The sequence below is a fragment of the Solanum verrucosum genome, unplaced genomic scaffold (genome assembly GCF_900185275.1).
Source record: "Solanum verrucosum unplaced genomic scaffold, falcon-dt-bn FXZP01000103.1, whole genome shotgun sequence".
NCBI lineage: Eukaryota > Viridiplantae > Streptophyta > Magnoliopsida > Solanales > Solanaceae > Solanum > Solanum verrucosum.
This window is the reverse complement of record NW_026020048.1, coordinates 5667279-5686133: the sequence shown is the minus strand read 5'-3', so window position 1 is coordinate 5686133 and position 18855 is coordinate 5667279. Positions and strand designations below refer to the sequence as shown.

The 18855-nt window shown below is 35.3% G+C and overlaps 3 protein-coding genes across 3 annotated transcripts; 2 read left to right on the top strand and 1 right to left on the bottom strand.

Annotated features, from left to right (window-relative positions):
• Window positions 1–23: 23 nt before the first annotated feature.
• Window positions 24–3434, top strand: LOC125821813 (rac-like GTP-binding protein RHO1). Its single transcript, XM_049501177.1, has 7 exons — window positions 24–615; window positions 1379–1466; window positions 1589–1698; window positions 1780–1843; window positions 2629–2693; window positions 2798–2863; window positions 2956–3434. The coding sequence occupies exons 1-7, from the start codon at window positions 517–519 to the stop codon at window positions 3055–3057; spliced, it is 594 nt and encodes a 197-aa protein (XP_049357134.1). The 5' UTR covers window positions 24–516; the 3' UTR covers window positions 3058–3434.
• Window positions 3435–4869: 1435 nt separating this feature from the next.
• Window positions 4870–6670, top strand: LOC125822607 (ubiquitin-conjugating enzyme E2 10-like). Its single transcript, XM_049502022.1, has 4 exons — window positions 4870–5191; window positions 5479–5606; window positions 5735–5839; window positions 6210–6670. The coding sequence occupies exons 1-4, from the start codon at window positions 5122–5124 to the stop codon at window positions 6351–6353; spliced, it is 447 nt and encodes a 148-aa protein (XP_049357979.1). The 5' UTR covers window positions 4870–5121; the 3' UTR covers window positions 6354–6670.
• Window positions 6671–6824: 154 nt separating this feature from the next.
• Window positions 6825–15927, bottom strand: LOC125822005 (vacuolar protein sorting-associated protein 35A). Its single transcript, XM_049501382.1, has 22 exons — window positions 15666–15927; window positions 15486–15582; window positions 15263–15386; window positions 13358–13543; window positions 13123–13210; window positions 12867–12923; window positions 12679–12768; window positions 12453–12575; window positions 11918–11992; window positions 11784–11843; window positions 11017–11133; window positions 10510–10749; window positions 10362–10427; window positions 10147–10236; window positions 9141–9230; window positions 8780–8869; window positions 8439–8507; window positions 8279–8359; window positions 8059–8166; window positions 7881–7984; window positions 7640–7753; window positions 6825–7547 (listed from the first exon to the last, which is right to left on the bottom strand). Exons 1-22 carry the CDS (start codon window positions 15756–15758, stop codon window positions 7337–7339), a joined length of 2373 nt encoding a protein of 790 aa, XP_049357339.1. The 5' UTR covers window positions 15759–15927; the 3' UTR covers window positions 6825–7336.
• Between the last annotated feature and the right edge of the window lie 2928 nt (window positions 15928–18855).

The following is an 18855-nucleotide window of genomic DNA, read 5'->3' as shown; positions in this document are numbered from 1 at the left end:
AATGAACACTTCAACGGCATTATTTCCCGGCTAAAACAAAGGGTTACTTATAATACTAACTCCGAAAAAGAAAAAAAAAACAGAGATGAACACCCATTTATTTTCATCCTTTCTCTCTCTACCTCAAACTTTCTCTTTCTAGATCTGGGATCCCCAAATTTCTGCTCATTTTCTCTTTACCATTTCTCCTATTCTCATTTTCATTCACCTGACTCCCTTTCCCCTCTTCTACAATTCTCTCTGAATTTTCCCTTTCGTAGAATTAGGGTTAGGGTTTCACCAAGAGAACAAAGATAACACCAGTGGCATGTCTCGGTTTTCTTCTCTGCTGGGTTTTCATGCCATTCTGAAGAAACGACTCTGAAAGTAATTGGAGAGGTTAGAAGAAAAGGAAACAAGAAGCTCCAAGATACCACATTTTAATCATTTTTTTAAAAAAAAATTCTGGGATCAGGTCTTCTCTAGAAGATCTGAAAAGAGGAGGGTTGTTGGTGGTTTTCTGAATAGCCCGGAAAAATGAGTGCTTCAAGGTTTATCAAATGTGTTACCGTCGGCGATGGTGCCGTTGGAAAGACGTGTCTCTTGATTTCTTACACCAGCAATACCTTCCCCACGGTTTGTATTTTTTTCTTTACCCAGTTTCTTCCCTTCTGCATCTTTTTTCGTTAATGTGGTTCTTGATTTAATACTTGATTGATCGAAAACAGCATATATATTTTTACGGTGTTCATTGTAAAAGAAATTGGTGCCTCTTGTTTCTTTTTTCAACTATTGCGTAATGGAATTGAAACGAGCCCAAGTGGAGCATTGGGACTTAATTATTGTTTGTTTATTTGCAAGCTTGTGGGATTTCGTTCTTTTGTTATTCAAGTTCTATATGGGGTTATAAAGAAGGTATCTTGGAGAAATTTATAGGTTCACAAATTTGTTTGCTTCAGACCCCCGTTTAACCTATGCATAATTTATGTCTTATTATGAATTTATTAGGTGATAAAAATTGCATCTGCTTTGTTCTCTTGGAGAAAATTTCTTAGTTCTCAAAATTTGCTTGCTTTGCGCAACCTATGTAATTATATGCTGAGTTTATTCCATTATTGCAAAGTTATTACATGCCCTTTTCAATCTAGCTGTGATAATTAGTGCTAAATGTGAGAAAACCAAGGATTATAATCCTCTCTTACGTTAAATTGATGTTTTTTAGATCATTAAATTATTTTTTCCTCTTTCCTGCCTTTACATCATTGTGGATTTGGAGAAAGTTGTGGTGTTATCATTTCGAGGATTTCATATGTTTTGTTTACTGTGAGAAGGTTTTTGGTCATGTTCTTTAAGACTTGACATCAATTGTTTTCCTCTTGTTAATTGAAATGTTTTACAGGATTATGTGCCCACTGTGTTCGACAATTTCAGTGCAAATGTGGTCGTCAATGGGAGTACTGTCAACCTAGGGTTGTGGGATACTGCTGGTAACTATTTTTCAGACACCATTTTCATTTGCTGCTGAGCTTCTGATTTGATACATATATCTAATGTTAAAAGTTCTGTGTTCACATTTTATTGAGTCTGATGAGTTTTATATGGATCGCAGGACAGGAGGATTACAATAGGTTAAGACCTTTGAGTTACCGTGGAGCTGATGTTTTCATTTTGGCATTCTCTCTCATTAGTAAAGCCAGCTATGAAAACGTTGCCAAGAAGGTGAGCTTCTCATTCTGTTTCGATTGCATTGATGAGTTTTCTATTTCCTATATTAAGCTTGTTTTGTTCATATATTTCCAGTGGATTCCTGAATTGAAGCATTATGCCCCCGGTGTTCCAATAGTGCTTGTTGGAACAAAACTTGGTGAGAATTCTGTTAAGTATGATCTGATCTTATTTTGTTTCATATATGTGCATATGATGATGATCAAGTTGGTCTCTTCAAGCTTTTCTATTGGTTCTTTAATTCTGAGTGGTAAAAAGAACCAAGTCTGAGGGAAAAGACCATGGAAATATAAGGATGTTTCAGCACATATGACCTAACTTGCTTGGTTAAGTGAACTTTGAAACCTATAGTTCTGAGTGAGCCTAAATTGAGTGGAATAGATCTAAATGGGTTCATATAGCCCGATCCCAACAAATTTGGGATTAAGGTGTAGTTGATTGATTGATCTAAGTGTTCTTAGTAATTGATAGAAAATTTACTTTAACTGCTGAAGAGAAAACAAAGAGAATGGTGGGATTTCTATCTCGTGGAGCTGGTGAATGGTTTGTGTAGATGTGGGTAATCTTGTTGCTTTTGCTCAATGTACTCGTTTATGATTGGGTTGAAAGAATTAACTCTTCCTATAGGTATCAATGCAATGCTTAATTAATATATAGGAATTAATCCCTCTTTTAAAAGATAAAAGTTAAATCAAGGAGGAGCCTGGCAGTTGAATTTGAATCTGAATGCAACCACCACCTTGTGTGGAGTAGTGCAATCTCTGCCCACTATACTGGGCAAGCTTGAACTGGTATGATATGCCTTGTGTTGTGTCTAACCTGTGTTTCAGTTTTTTGTTATTTTGTTTCTCTTTTTTCTGCTGACGATTTTCAAGCATCATCTCAAAGCCTAATTATCCTACTTTCTACCTGTTTTGGATGCAGATCTTCGGGATGATAAGCAATTCTTCATAGACCATCCTGGTGCTGTGCCAATTACCACTGCTCAGGTAAGGATCACCTACTCTTCCTCATTTTGATGCTTTGCTGGATTTTATTATACCTTGCTTCTTTTTTTTCTATTATTTTGACTCAGCACTGTTTCAACTTTTAGGGTGAGGAGCTGAGGAAAACAATTGGTGCACCTGCTTACATTGAATGTAGTTCAAAAACACAGCAGGTATGTTTTCTGTGGAGCATCTTGTTTTTTGCACTGAAGTAACTTTTTAGATACATCTTGTTAAGTGTGTGGTTGAAATGTCCTTGGTGCAGAACGTGAAAGCAGTCTTTGATGCCGCTATCAAGGTCGTGCTCCAGCCACCCAAGCAGAAGAAAAAGAAGGGGAAGTCCCAAAAGGCATGTTCTATTTTGTGATCAACAGTAGGTCCAATGTTATTACTGGTCACACTTCTCCTTGTAAACTCTCTCTCGTATTCCTTTGTCATTCGTCTCAGAGGAAGTAGGAGGAGGTCCATGTTGTATGTCTCAGTTAAAATTACTAGTGATCTCTTGAACTGTCAGGTGGCTTGGTTTTCTGTAATGCTGTGATCTCAAATTGTTAAGTCACAGCACCTTGTCGTAGGCCACTGTATTGTGCCCTCCCTGTTCTGATTTTCTTTATGTATTATTGACCTAAAGATCCAGTTAGAAAAAAAAGGAAATTTTCCCGGCAATGTTGACAACATATTTCTCTGAACATATTAAACGTTTCTTTTTAGATATTGCATTCAAATATATTACTACCTTCTTTCTAGTATCATTCTGCTCTTGCTTCTACGTAAATCTTTCAGTTGCTTCCTTGAGTTTTTATCGTAAATGGTACGAGAAAGGGAAAAAAGATCGTTTGAATGTTTATTTTCTTGGCCTGATCATGAAGCTACCCCTTCTGCCTTTCATTTGATTTTCTTTTTTTTCTATGTTAGAAGGGAAAAGGAATATAAGTTAGTGAAGTTGAAAAAATCTAAAAAGATAAGATGCCAGGATTAATTCGAGGTGATCCACTACTAGGTGTTCTTTCTATAATATGGTCATGGACAACAAATACATTGCATAATACTAGTTGACCATAATCCTATGATATTCTCATTTCATAATATAAATGAAATAGGGAATGTTGACTCTACAAACATGGCAACTTGATTGCCAGATACCAAATTATACAGTATGATTAGATTCTTAGCTGGCGAGTACAATTCTTATTTTAATCGAGAATAAAATGTGTCGATCCTGTGACTGTAATAGTAAATATTTTATAATGGATTACGAGATTCTGCTAATATATGATAGAGTACAACTTCTCAATGCGTTGGCAGCGTAAAAACTGCTATACAAATAAAAAACTCGTAAAGTAATTACAAGTAATTTTCTACCGTAAGCATTAATCTGCTATCACATGTTAAATTGTCTGTATATATAGTGCAAATCATATATCTGGTGACAGCAAATAACAGTGCTGTAATCCTGTAACTTGTAATAGTGCCAAATGATAAAAGCTAAAGTTGATTGATTTAGGCACTTGTATGGTTTTTTTTTTTTTTTTTCAAAATTAGGCAAATGGTACAGAAAGGTGGGGAGGAAAGGTGTATGTATATTCACTCAAAAAAAAAAAAAAAAAAATGGAGTGAAATTCTGTAGCCTCACAATATTTGAATAATGTATACGGTCCATTAAATAAATTTATGCCTCCCCCACCCATTCCCTTTCTAAAAAGAATATCAAATTAAAATCTCTTATCTAGAGTATATTTTATATAACGATTTTAAGCATCCAACCAACAATAAGCGGACAAATCTTGTAAATATCCATCAATAACTCAGACGGACTCATTCATGTGTAGTTTGCAGGCTATTACCTAGTGGGAGTCTATCTAGTGCTCACCCGAAGGGCAGAGACTGTTGCAGAGGTTGTAATGACTGTAGGTTATCTGGATTCCAAAAAAAAAGGACGTACTTAATTAGGTTTGATTTTTTCACTTACAATTTTCTTGATTTGAGAATCATATAAAAGTCTAGGTAAAAAGTAGCGCCCAGAATATTTCTTTGAGAAATGGATGAATCAAATAGGAATATATATAATAATGATGTTGAATGAGGAAAGTGGAAACTACTAAGGAAAACATTATTCTTTTCAATTTGGAAACCCTAAAAAAGTTATGCTGAAGAATAATATTTTTGTGTTTTTTCACTAGGCTAAAAATCATCTATCCTTCTTTTTTAAAGTTGTAGAGTACATTGTTTTCTGCTACAGAATCTAATACCACAATGTCAATATGTGTGACCACTTAACAAAGTTCTTTTTCTTCTCTTAGCTTCTTTATATATACCCTTCCATTTCACCACTTATGGGATATGTACAACTCATAAAACCAACATCTTCATCAAGTTGATCTTTTCTCTCAACTTTTAAAATCTTATCATTATCATTCTTCTTTAACTATTAATGGCATCCAGGAGGATTCTTAAGGAGCTAAAAGACTTGCAAAGAGATCCTCCCAGTTCATGCAGTGCAGGTACACATAATATTACCAGTAGTAATTTTTTTATGATCGAGAAATTCGTCTGGAGTTTATCTTTGGGCCAATTCATTAAACTCGGGATAATGAACCTGTCCCTCTACCCTTCTCCACTTGTATACAAGACTTAGTTTGCTTAGCATAGGGTTTGAATTTGTGAATTAAAGATGCAAGTCCCTCAACCTTTACCAATTAAGCCAACTAGTAATTTGAGGAATTCATCCAAATTTAAAGCTAGTTTCAAGTAGAAGATAGTTTTGAAGATTTATTATAATATTTTTCAGGTCCAGTAGCTCAGGATATGTTTCATTGGCAAGCAACTATTATTGGCCCAAATGACAGCCCTTATGCTGGTGGTGTTTTCCAAGTCACCATCCATTTTCCTCCTGATTACCCTTTCAAACCTCCAAAGGTATGTTTTCAATTGATTCCCCCCCCCCCCACCCCCCACCCCCCACCCCCCACCCCCCACCCCCACCTTTTCTCAAAAGGGGAAATAACAAAGGACTGGTGATATTAAGTTTTCATATATATTGGCAGGTGGCTTTCAGGACCAGAGTTTTCCATCCAAATATAAACAATAATGGAAATATTTGTTTGGACATCCTTAAGGATCAATGGAGTCCTGCACTCACCATATCCAAGGTGCTACTGCTTTCTAGCTCTTCCTTTTCCTCAATGATTTACTACTTCATGAATCAAAAGGGTGAATGTTCACTTTCTTTACAGTAAAAAGTTGGAATACACATTAATTAGTTAGTGTTTTTTTAGGCTGACATAAAAATATGATCCAAGTTGCATAAAGGATAACTATAAGTAATTGTTGATAAATAAACGGAACTAGTTACCTGAAAATAAGACAAGTAACTTGCAAAAAACAGGTTAATTAAATTATTTAAACTGTCGGTATATATATTAGTTAAATCCACTCCATAACAGTTAGCGACTATAGTACTTGTGAGCATAACATATATAGTATAAACTTCTAAATTTGCTGTTGGTTTTGTGGATGCAGGTTTTGCTGTCCATATGTTCACTGCTAACAGATCCAAATCCAGATGATCCACTGGTTCCAGAAATTGCTCATATGTGCAAGACTGATAAAACCAAGTATGAATCAATGGCTCGTAGTTGGACTCAAAAGTATGCCATGAACTGAGTCTCAAGAATTTGTGACAACCACTGATTTATTGCTCACAAGTCACAAGCAATATATATATATATATAATATGTTCAGGACTGTTGCTCTATGAAAATGAGAATTCAGTGACAGTTGGATGTATTTATATCTCGGGATTTGTTTTAAATAAAAAGGGTGATTTTATTTTTTCTGTTATTCAAATTCAACTAGAGAATTGTACTCAAGTTAATGATGCATATAATCCTTCCCTTCAAGTCATATGTACATGATTGAGTTTGGAAGTAAGATTCTCTCACAAGAACTCCTTATTAAATTAAAGTTTAAACGTTGTTAAACTACACTCTTTCTTCTTTAAATTATGCCTTCTTGATTACTGAATGATCTTCAGGTCTTACAGTGAGAAATGTGTATTATGCTTTTTTGGACGAACATTTTTTATATAGAAAACATGTAAACAAAACTGATTGATTCAAATGAAGACTACCTTATTTCCTTATGATATCATATTTTCCACCAACAGATTGCTCCAATTACCATTAGAGCAATATCTGATTAAAAGTTATTGGTAATCTGCGAAATGTTTAAGCAAAAGGTCAAATGGGAAAGAGCATGTTATACAAAACTGCAGGACAAAGTATTCCGGTACTCGTCATAATCACATTTTTGAACTATATATTAATGAACTACCTCCCCACTCCTCGTCTCCTCCACCTCAAAAGAAAACCTACCCTCCACCAAAAAAAAAAAAAAAAGTACCAGTGGCAGGCACTCGAAGTCATTGCTGGAGAGAAAATTGTTACAACAATCACAATCTTTATTAGGATATACCGCGTAGGGGTGGTCAGGATATATGCATCTTTACAGCTGCTTCTGTTAGTCCGTTGTCAAATGCATTTTTCTCTAGAGCAAGTTGAAAAGGAATTAATTTTGTACTTTGTAAGAAAAATGTTCTGCTTCTATGACACCAAGAACACAATTCCTTTGAGAAATACTCTATTTGATTATGAGTTGATGGACTCGAATTTCTCCCCAACTGCACCACCTTTATCCTTCTGGAACTGGATGTATCGCAAGGTGCTTGCAAAGAAGGCATCTGCTGCAGGATCTGCTGTTGTGTTTTCACTTTGCATTTCAGTTGTGATTAGCTCAATAAGGCTCTGGACGGAGGCAACATTAATCTGTGAGACCCCTTTCTCAAAGAAATATAGATACCTGTTATACAAACGATTCTATTGTGAATGACTTCCAAAAGAACAGTAGTAGTTGAGAAGGTAAAAAGAACAGGAATGAAGAGTTGGTTTTACTTGTTTAGAATTTCTATAAAGAGCAAGACAGATCCACTGCTGCCTCGGGTTGCATTGGACATTTGTTGAGCAGCATTTGCAATTCTTAAGGCCCGCTTTAAGCAAAGCAAAACCCTGGATCAAAAAGTAACACATAAGAAGATGGCTACAGAAAAGCATGAAATCAAAAGGAACTCCAAAGAGCCTTAGCAGATTTGAATGTATATTTTATCCCCTAAATACGCAAGGCATAGCTATGAACCTTTCTCCATCCTTGATATTGTCCTGATCATCAACCCAGAAAAGATGTGAACAAGCATACACAGCTCTACATTGATCAGGTTTCTTCAAGAGCTTTGCAGAGTACTGGAGGGTAAAAAGGGCAAGAGTGGTTAGAATTAAACTCAGCAAAAGGAAATAGGAGATGCTAAGATAATTACCCCTGTAGCCTTGTGCGTTAACGTGTCCCTGTTCTCAACACCAAAGATGTGCATTCTCTGAAGAGTTCCTATTATCAATTGTATTGCAGTCACCTGTGCTTTGGAGTCCTGCCAAACAATTGAATTAACATTAGAAAAATCAACTAAAGCTTTCAGGCAAACATGTAGCAGGCCAGGAATTCCAGAATATAAAATCGAGACACAATAAAATAAACACTACCGAAATTTCTTCTTCATATAGTATATAAGCTTGAGTGAAAAATTCATAGGCAACAGGCTCTATGTCAGAGTCATTGGCAGCCTGAGCAACAAAAACAACTGCTTGTCAGTAAAAAAAAACACACAAATTATCTTCCACAGTTTGAAGGAAAATCCAGTACCTCAGCACACTCCAGGTACAACTTCAGTGCTAGTTCAGGTACAGGAACAATTGAGAGCGCCTCAATAATCTAAACCAAGGATAGCTTATAAGTAACAGAAATACCTCAGAACATTCATGAGTATTGTAGAATTGTACGAATTACTGCAAATGAAGGAAGGGAAGCTAAATAAAGGAAGGAATAGAAGAATAAGAAACGCTGAAACTTTTTCTCTTCTTCTTCTGCAGATAATAGAGGTGTGTCTTAACAGGTTCAACTGCAATGAGTTACCAGTCTTGACAACACAACTCACATAACAAGATTTACACTGATAACATAGCATCCTTGTTATGTTAGCATACCTGATTCAGAATCTGAAAGAATTTCTTAGGCATAGCAGATGACTCTTCCTCAGGAACATTTTCATCATGACTATGTAGTCGCCTAACAAACTAGAAACAAAAGAAAATACATCAGCAGTGCAACAAAAGTAGGTCAATTTTATTTGCGAATAAACTCAATCCTCTCTTTCTTCTCTTTAATGGGGACCAACGGGGGATAATATATAATATTTATTGTTCTTAGAGTGAGTAGTTCCATAGGTGAAGGATCATCCCGACATGCTACATATGAACAAGTCCCCTTCATTAGCTTTGCACAAAGAAAAATAAAGGAATTTGAGCACCAGCCTCCTCTTCTAGCCCTTAAGTTGCAGATTCAAACCTTTAGTGAGTTGAAAATAAGGGGAGGGACGGTAAAAGGAAGTCTCTTTGGCCCTCCTGTCAAAATGTGCTTCTTCACAGCACAAATAATCTGCAATTCAATGAAATAGCAAACTATATGAACTTGAAGCAAGAAAACAACACCTTTTTTATACAACTACGAAAACAAACACTGTAGCCACATAGAAGCAAACAATACAACATTATCACCAGATGCATGCTTTGCTTGAGCAAAAACAATCATATAAAAGAAAATGGGGATAACCCCAGAGCTAGGAGCTGTTCATTTTGGTTACAAGCTCGGTATGTGATACAAGGCTGAGAAGTTGCAGAGTCCACAAAATATGGACCTTGCATACTATGTCTTGAAGATAGCCCACACACAAAGCACATGTTACAGCAATTGATTCACACTTCTTATATTGTTTTTTTTTTTTTTTTTTTAAACTGCAATTGTTGTATTCCTCAGCATTAAGGATATATGCTGGAGATTCACACTTCTAATATTGTTACCTTCCATTTTAATCAAATGGAAATGCCAATGTTTTCATTTTATTATTTTTTATACTTACTTTTATATGTTTACTATACAGACTAATCGGGGACACATAGTAAAGGCTATATGTGTTTGACGTCTTTTTTCTTTCTAATTTCTGTAAAATTATCCCCCAATTGAAAAGATAAGACTAGCAAATCATGATCATCTTGAAGTTCTGCTCTAGTGTTGGCAGTGACTTTTCATCATTTTCTTATTTTGTTTTTCCTCCTTCACAATAAAGTGAAAACTTAACACTACAGTAGATCATTATACATACATCAAAATCAGGACGTCCAATTCATCACATACAAGTTGCAACTAATGTCAAAACTCAAGAGCTCATTCCTATTCATCTCTCTGATAAACTTAGAGGGTAATAGGGAATATTACTGTCTTCTCTTGCAAGAGCTAGTAATTAATCCATAAAAGGAGTATACAAGTAATTCAAAAGAAAGTAAATCATAATTACCTTCAGCATCTCTTCAGGATCGTCATTGTGAAGCATTTGAATAAGCTGCGCAACAGAGTTCTGCTCTTCCTGGAAATCATCTTCATCAAGCTGAAAATTGGAGGATAAAGAATTTAAGGCACAGCACAAACTAATTTTAAATATGTGATGAAAGGAAAATATAAGAAAGAACTAAGGAACTTTTAAGCAAGCACAGAGTTTCCAGTTCACTTCACCTCATCATCAACACCCTCATCCAAATCTCGAATCAGTGCTTTCATTAACTCAAAAAGTGCCTCAACCTGACAAGACCAGTAATTCGTAATAACAAATGGGAAATAGTTGTAAGCAATAAATTGTACACAAAGTTAAGTAGAATCAAACCTTTTCAGCAGTTGAAATGCAAGTCTTATTTTTCAAAATATTTTGAACTAAAACATTAGCCATCTCTTTACTAGTTGAATCGTCAAGATTCTCCATAAGACGAGGATAATTTGACAGCTTTAGCGCAGTATCTATATCCTTATACTTCTCCAGAGGAGCACTTAGTAGGGCCACAATCTGTTTTGTTGCTTTGTTGTCTTTGAGCTTTCCTTTTCCAGAAAGTTTCTGTACACATGCACCCTGCAAGTGAATAAGAGTGTGATCATTACAGGTTCCACATGAACCAGGCAGGCCAGAAAATCGTCTAAATAGACATAGCTTTCAAAGGATGAAAAGTTTCAACATCAACATATCTTGTTTTAGTGTACCGTCTTATAAATTTCACATGTTCATTTTGGATCCAAAAAAAGCATCAGACTAATAAATGTGATACACTTATTTAGAAAACACAAAACGTAAAACCATAGAGCCTATGGCAACTAGTTATTGAGAGAGAGAGAAACCTACCAGAATCTGATCTACATAATCAAGGCGATCAGGGTGGACATGAAGAGAAAATGTCAAAAGGGATGAATACAATGTCACCACTCCAGCAATAGGCATGTCTTCTTGAGCCTCTATCACCTGCACCAACAGAGAGACAGGCATAATGGAGCGCATCATCATAATCAAAGAAACACATAGCTAAAATTCATTATGATCAGGGGAAAAAACCTTGGTGCAAGGACTTCAAAGTCGTGTTGTTCCGTTTGTTTTCTCTAGAAAACAATTCTGTAATTTAATATGACTTTGAATCGGTTTACCGTGCACTCGAAACAGCCTTTACGTTAAGTTTTTGTTTTATGAGAACCAGATAATTCCTTCAGAAAACAACAGTATTGTTCTTTATTCAAGCAAGATGAAACAATCAAGAATGTCTTGGAACACTTTCTGGTCAAATATCTCAAATGGAGAACAGATCAGAAATCATCTGGTCATGACTAAAGTACAATCAATCTATACCGTGACAAACAATAATCTTTCTGAATGAAACTTTCTGCTACGAAGCTATGAAAATACTTATTTCATAGATTTATCTGAATCTCCTACAAGGGAGAATGCAATGGTTGCTGGACGGTAAGTATCTCTTATTGAAATTCTAAAACTTCAGCAATATCCACTAATCTCTATAAGGTGGAGGTAGAAAATCCACGATACAAAAAAGGTTTCTTCTCAAAGCATTCCAGAACCCATATAGCAGTTTTAATATATTTAAGAATATTAATCTCAATTACCTTGCCTATGGCACTATTAAGTTTTGCGAAAGCTTCAACCTGGAAGAACTCAGGTAAAACCTGCAGGAAGAAATTATTCAGAAACCAGAAGGCATAAATCTCTTATTCCGGAGAAGTTTGAATTTGTAACTAACTTCTGCACTTAAAGCAGCATAGTTCGAAAGCCTTTCCATCAGACGAGCAAGCACTGTCTTGATATCAACAGATGGCTGAAAACAAAAAGACATAAGTTTTTAATAAAGACATAGGAAATGATCTGATAACACAATTGACATAGCAAATATAAGTTCTGACAATAAAGAACCATTGTTGTCCACTATCTAGAACTGTCACGGATATAGTTTACAAGTAGCAAGAGTTCGCTTTAATATGTGTACATAAGTGATGCAGATCTGGTCTTAGATCTTTTTTTTTAATAGATAAAAGAATATCAAACTTTTGCATACCTAATCTCTTAAGTAGACAGCCTATCTTCTAGCATTAGAAACGAAGTGCATTATTTCATGCCTCCATAACCAATATTTTGGTTTGATAGTATCTTAAACATTCTTGCAGACGGTAAACCATTGTCACACCCCTGGGATCCCACCAGGAATGACATTTTTGCTTCTACTGTTTGATATTGCAGTTGAGGAAAATCCCATTTTATGATTGAACAAGCTGGCATACCTGAAACTGGGGGCAAGCACCAAGTAATGTTTCAAGAGTTTGTAAGTGGTACTCATCAGGGAAGACTTGAATGATGCAATCCATCAAATATCCCTGTGCAATCTCATCTTTACAATTGACAACCTGAAGATAACATGAGGTACACCACAAATTAGAATATCGATTATTTTTTCTTGGCTCAAGTACAATAAACTGAACGGGCAAGTCGGCCACCAGAGGCAAATACCTGCTCTAAAACTCTTGGAAGCACCATATCTTTGTACAAATCAAGGTCAATGCCCTCAATTTGACCTAGAACATGCAGGTTCTTCCCCACCTACCAAATATAAGAGCAAAACGAAATCCTCACATAAGTGCGCACATCCGTTGCTAATTTCAGTTGCTAGTAATCATGCCTAAATAACAGCTCATTACAAGATCGCGAAGCTCGCTCCTTTCTTTTTCACGTTTTTCCTTTTCCCGTGCATGTCCCTGCAGACCAGAAAGCCCGATGCAACCCTCAACTCATGATCAGCAAAGAGTATGTATCATTCAGAAGCATTAAAACACCTGCATGACCACAAAGTATCCCCTCATAATTTTCTTTTACCTTCATGACATGCAGGCGTTGTGGCGTTATTCATGTCAAAGTATGAGAGCAATTACAGCATTCACAGACATTTGAACCAACCTGATGTTGCATTCGCACCCAAAGTTTGTTCATTTCTGTGAAATTTTGGAGCACGAATTCTACTGCATCCATGACAGTGTCAGCATCCCTGTGGGTACAGCATGTCAGGGGTATCCAACTAAATGTTCATTTTGTGAATTTTCTTACAGAGCGCCTAATTTTGCAACTTGACCATTGCTAGGTGACCCATCTAATAATTAAAGCTGATGAAAAAGCAGCTTGGTGATGCCCTTACCCTTCATATTCAGATCCTATATCAGGCAATTTATCCCTACTGACTTGTGAAAGATAACTCCTTAGGAAGAGCCCACGTAATGGATGTTGGATGCTACGGCACATTTCCACCAGATCTTTGAGAATATCCTTGGCAGGAGCCTCCTTTGATTTAATGTACACTGAACCCACTGTACAAAGGAGATACCTAAGGAAGAAAAAGCAGGTATGAAAACCTGAATATGCAGACATGCAAATGATATAAGAACAGAATTAGCATAAGATTAAAAAAAGGCAACCAGTGCCTTGTATACTTTTTTCTTGATAACTGTGGTGTTCGGGGAGCTTGCTCCCATCTTGACTAATTCCATGGGATACTTGCTACCTCCCACCCACGATAGGTACCGGAGTTTGTCCACCGAGGCTAGAAATAAATCACCTAGTGTTTTTGTCTTTGCTGGGATTTGAACTTGAGACCTCATGGTTCTCAATCCACTTCATTGACCACTAGGCCACACCCTTGGGTGCTAGTGACTTGTATACTAGTAACACCAATCTGAGTGCATTTCATTTCTCTTAACTCAAGATCACAGGAATAATGAAATCAAGTGTCCTTATAACAGTATTATCATTTCGTTTTATTCAAGGTACGTAACCGAAAAGTAAAGGAACAAAGGTATCAAGTGTCCTTATAAGCATTCCACCATTTTGTATCATCATCTTGAATGCAATCAGTCCTATTATACTAGTAATGAAATAGGTTCCCTACTTTTTGGTATATTACGTGGAACAAGGTTTCACTCCCCCAGGATATCAACAAAATGTTACTTTATCAAGAAAAGAAATGTATAACGCAAATTTGGGACAGTATCTCAGCGTCCCTGGACAGGAAACTTGAGGTCTTCAGCTATACTCGTGACAACCTCCTGTTCCAGTTGCCATCTACAAGTACTGCAAAGCAAGCATAATACCTACAAATCCCTCCCAGTTTGAAAAGCAATCACCAATTCACAAAAGATTTGCTAAGTTTACTTTGTAAAAAGATACTGGCCTATTGCAAATTACCATATGGCTTGCTTTCCTAAAAATTCACATATCTATAATGGACATTTTCCAGTTAGAAATACTCTAAATGCAACGTCAAGCAGATTCTCAGTTCCCGAACTGCTAGGGCAGTGAAACTTGCAGTCAACTTTAGTGCTAAACAAAATATAGAGACTGATGTCAGTGAACAGTTTAAGAGAAAACAACCAAAAGGTCAAAAGCACTTTAGTGTAACGGGTCAAATGGACCAGAATACAATCATGCGATTGGTAGTACTTGACCAACGTCTCTTGCTTCCCAAGTTGTGGTGAAGTAATTACTCGACCAGGTCCTCCTCATGGTGAACACCTTATGAGGTTTAGTCAAATGCGGGTTACTTCTTTGCTTAATGTGGAAGTGTTGTTTGTGGACTTTGGTTTTCCAGCTAGTCTAATAATACTCTGAGTTGTAAGGACTGAAACATCCAACTGGTAGCCTCTTCCTTGACCCATGTAGGTTGAAACCCATTTTGGTTCTAAATCTATGGTGTTAGCAGATTAAATATTTATATTAAGACTGCAAGTTTAAGCAAATTATTCTTAGTAAAATAAGATTCCATTGATGACCAAACAGCAGTATGGAATATTTAAAATAGGATTAAAAAGAAAAATTATATGTTTGAATCTGTCCTTGTGAAGACTATATAGTGTCTCACAAAGCTTCAGCCTAATTTGCATACTCCACTTCATACCAATTGGAAAACAAAATTAGACAGTTAGATTTTACATTCCAAACTGGATTAGAACTCCCTACAAAACATCTTGAGTTCCTTCCCTTCCATAATTAAGCTTTCAGAAATAGGAGTAACATAGGAACATACAAGTGAATCGCCATAACAACTTACAATCTGGGCAAAATGTTGCCAGCGTGCTGCACGAGCTCATACAACTCAACAATGGAGCAACCACGATTTGTCTCCTCCCTGAAGAAGATCTCTAATTTCCTCAATTCATCAAATGCGCGCATATCTAACAAATCAAAGAGCATAATTCCAATACTGCAGTCAAAGGATCTTCGAGTTCCCATTTATACAGTAAGAGCAGATCAGATCAGTGAGAATCACTTACATAGCTCATAGTATTTGTGAGGAGAAAGCTTGGAAGTTCGGAGCTCTGAGAGCATCTGAGCTGAGTATTTCAATGCATCTTTCAGATTGTTCGAGTCCTGAAAACTCAAAATTAGGGGTTTTGAACACCAAAAATATCAATTTAACATGTAAAATTAAATTAGAGGCTTTGGGGATATACAAGAGCGCGATGCATGTAAAATGCGTTCTGCTGAAGGCCGGCGATCCCAGCGGCAAGCCACTTCTCTTCGTCTTCGACTCCATTAGTTATCATAGTTGGATCGTTCCAGGCAAATTTGGGAGATTTGGAGTTTGGTTTTTGCAGCAACTGCTAGTGAGGGTCCTTCTCTGTATTGGAGTGGTCGTGCAATTCCAAGTTTGATTGTAAACTCTGTTAAACGTTAAGACCGATTTCTAATTTTTCCTTCTTCCGGTCAGGGGTCAAATTTACTTTTCTTTAGGTATAATGATCTGAAAAATATCTCCATTTTGATCGAATTTGCTGTTGCGATACTAAACTTTTATAAAGACCTATTACCTTACTAGAATCACAATAGCAAATGCGACTTAAATTGGGATATTTTTCAGCCCCTTATCCCTTTTCTTTATATATATTACTCTCCCTCTCACATTAGATCGTTTTCTATTTTACACGAGGTAATTAAGAAATAATTAATAAATTAATTAATTTTACTATTTTACCCTTTTATCATATAAATTAGTTTCTTGAAAAAGAAACTTTACATCTTCAATTTATTTAAACTTCAAAAAGATCATATTAATTGTAGGGGTATAATAATAAGAAAATTTGTAATATACATTTATAATACACTGCTATAGTGAAGATTTTGTAATTATTTTCTCTCTCCTCTCTCCATTTGCATATCTTTGCCTCCTCTCTCTCAAATACAAATACAAAATAATAACAATCAATTATACGGAAAAAATTTCAAAATATCAATATTTTAGTATTTAAAAGACCTCTTGTCAACATTTTCAATATTTATTAAAAATGTCAATATTTTAGTTTGTTATTCTTCTGATCTATGTATTTTTTTTATTTGTTCGATTTAAAAGAATACAATTATTTAATAACAAAAATGAGAAAATCATGGGAGAAAATATTTTTAATAAAGGAACATATCTCTTAAAATTCTCATAAGTTACAATTTCAAAAGTAATTGATTGTATTCATTCCAATATGTATGATATGTGTATTTGCATTCATTATGGTTTTCGTGTTTGGGTTTGTATAATGACATTTGTATTTCTTTATTAATTTTGTATTCATTCCAATAGGTATACCAAATGGATTTGTAATTATTAAAGAAGCATATTTGTATCCATATACTTGTGTAAAAACTTGTGTTCATTCAAAAAGGATATGACATTGGTTTGTATATTTTTCAAAAACGTATGTTTTTTCTTAAAATTCCAAAAAAATTGTACTTCTAGTCATCAAAACATATAAATTTACAATCATAGTAACAATCAAAATTTGTATTTAAAAAAAATTGTATTTCATGACCAAAAATGTAAATTTTTTTATCTGTTATGTATTTCAAAAATATATTATATTCAATGTCTAATTTATAGAATATCTACTAAATAGGATTCTAAATTATTTTGTATTCCAAGCATCCAACTTACAAAAAAAATCAAACAATTCAATACTTTTGAATGATTTATCCAAATATTGGCATTCGAAAATGACACTTCTTCACCTGACACTTCTTCGAGATTCAATTCAATACAATTGAATGATTTATCCAAGTATTGACACTTCAAAAATGACACTTCTTCACCTGGTACTTCTTCCAGATCCAGATCCGATATACAAAACATACAAAATACTTTTGTATCTCAATACTTCGACAAAGGTTGAAAGTCTTTTGAATTATTTCTAAAATTTCTTAGTAAAATGGAGGATTTTGATTTTTAAAAAAGCAAGGTTTAAGTTACTTGAGGATATAGAATAATGCAAGAAATCTTGAGAGAGGAAAAAAAATAGGATAGAATTTGGGTAAAAAAATTAGACAGAGAAAAGTGGGTAATGGGGTCTTTTATTTTTTTCCTTTCATCCGTAAATGAGTCAAAAGTGGACCCAATTTGAGAAATAAAAGAAAGGTAAATGAATTATAATAAGATACATTTATTTGCTAAATTATTGACATTTTGACATTTTTAATAATTATTTTAAAGTGTAGATGTTATTAATAACTAGAGCTGTCAAAAAGGGTTGGCCCAGCCCCACCGGGCTCAAGCCTTGCGGGACAAGGGATTTGAAGGGCTAGGACGGGTCGTCCCTTCATTTGGAAGGGCCTGAAAATGCTCAACCCAACCCAACCCCAGAAGGGCCAAGGGCTGGGGCGGGCTAGCCCTTCTTTTTTTATTTTTTCATTTCAAAATTATAATTCTATAACCTCAAGAAAATGAGAAGATTTTCAAATCAAATATGGCAAACAATGGTGTTGTTTCAATAACACTAACGAAAAATCTAGTGTAATTAGCATGTATCTCGCATACCAGAAACGCGAGCGAGATAAGAGAGTGATAAGCAAGATGAGAGGGAAGCGAGGGCGCGAGATTTGTCTATGTATCCAAGATACATGCGAATCTACTTGGATAGAGTGTATCTAGAACAAATTAACCTAATTTTGAGTTCATATATTCTGAGATACATGTATCTAGACGTACCAAAATCTGGTATGATTCATAATATTAAAACATAGTGTGTATTTAAGTAATTAGATTATATACTAGTTAGATTATTGTAAGTTACCTTTAAATAAAAAGTTTTGGCCTATGGACCGACCCCGACCCGGCCCCGATCAAGCCTCAAGGGCCAAGGGCTTATAAGCCATAGTTTTAAACGGGCTTGAAAAATTCTATCCCAACCCCACCCCAATAACGGGTTTGGTCAGGCCGCCCCATGGGCTAAGCCCGTTTTGACTGCTCTATTAATAATTATGTTAGGAATTTTTACTAGTTATGATAAGTGTCAATTTATAGATCCTTTTCAGTGATACAAAATACAAATGCACATGTATTCATTGATACATCATTAATACAAATCAAGTATATATTTACAAATGTTAAACTTGATATGATTGTATTCGCTGATAAAACTATTTATTCTTTATATAAATTGTATTCCGTTAATACGTATAGATACTAATTACATGTATATAATTATTCATTAGATATACAAATGCAATCATTGATACATATACATACTAGTTATGTATATATAATTATCTAACAGATATACAAGCACAATTCGTCTTTCTCTACTCTCTCACCTCTCTTTTCCCTCTCTTGATCTCGCTCACCTCTCTCCCCTGATCTAACATGTAGCTACAATTCGTAAT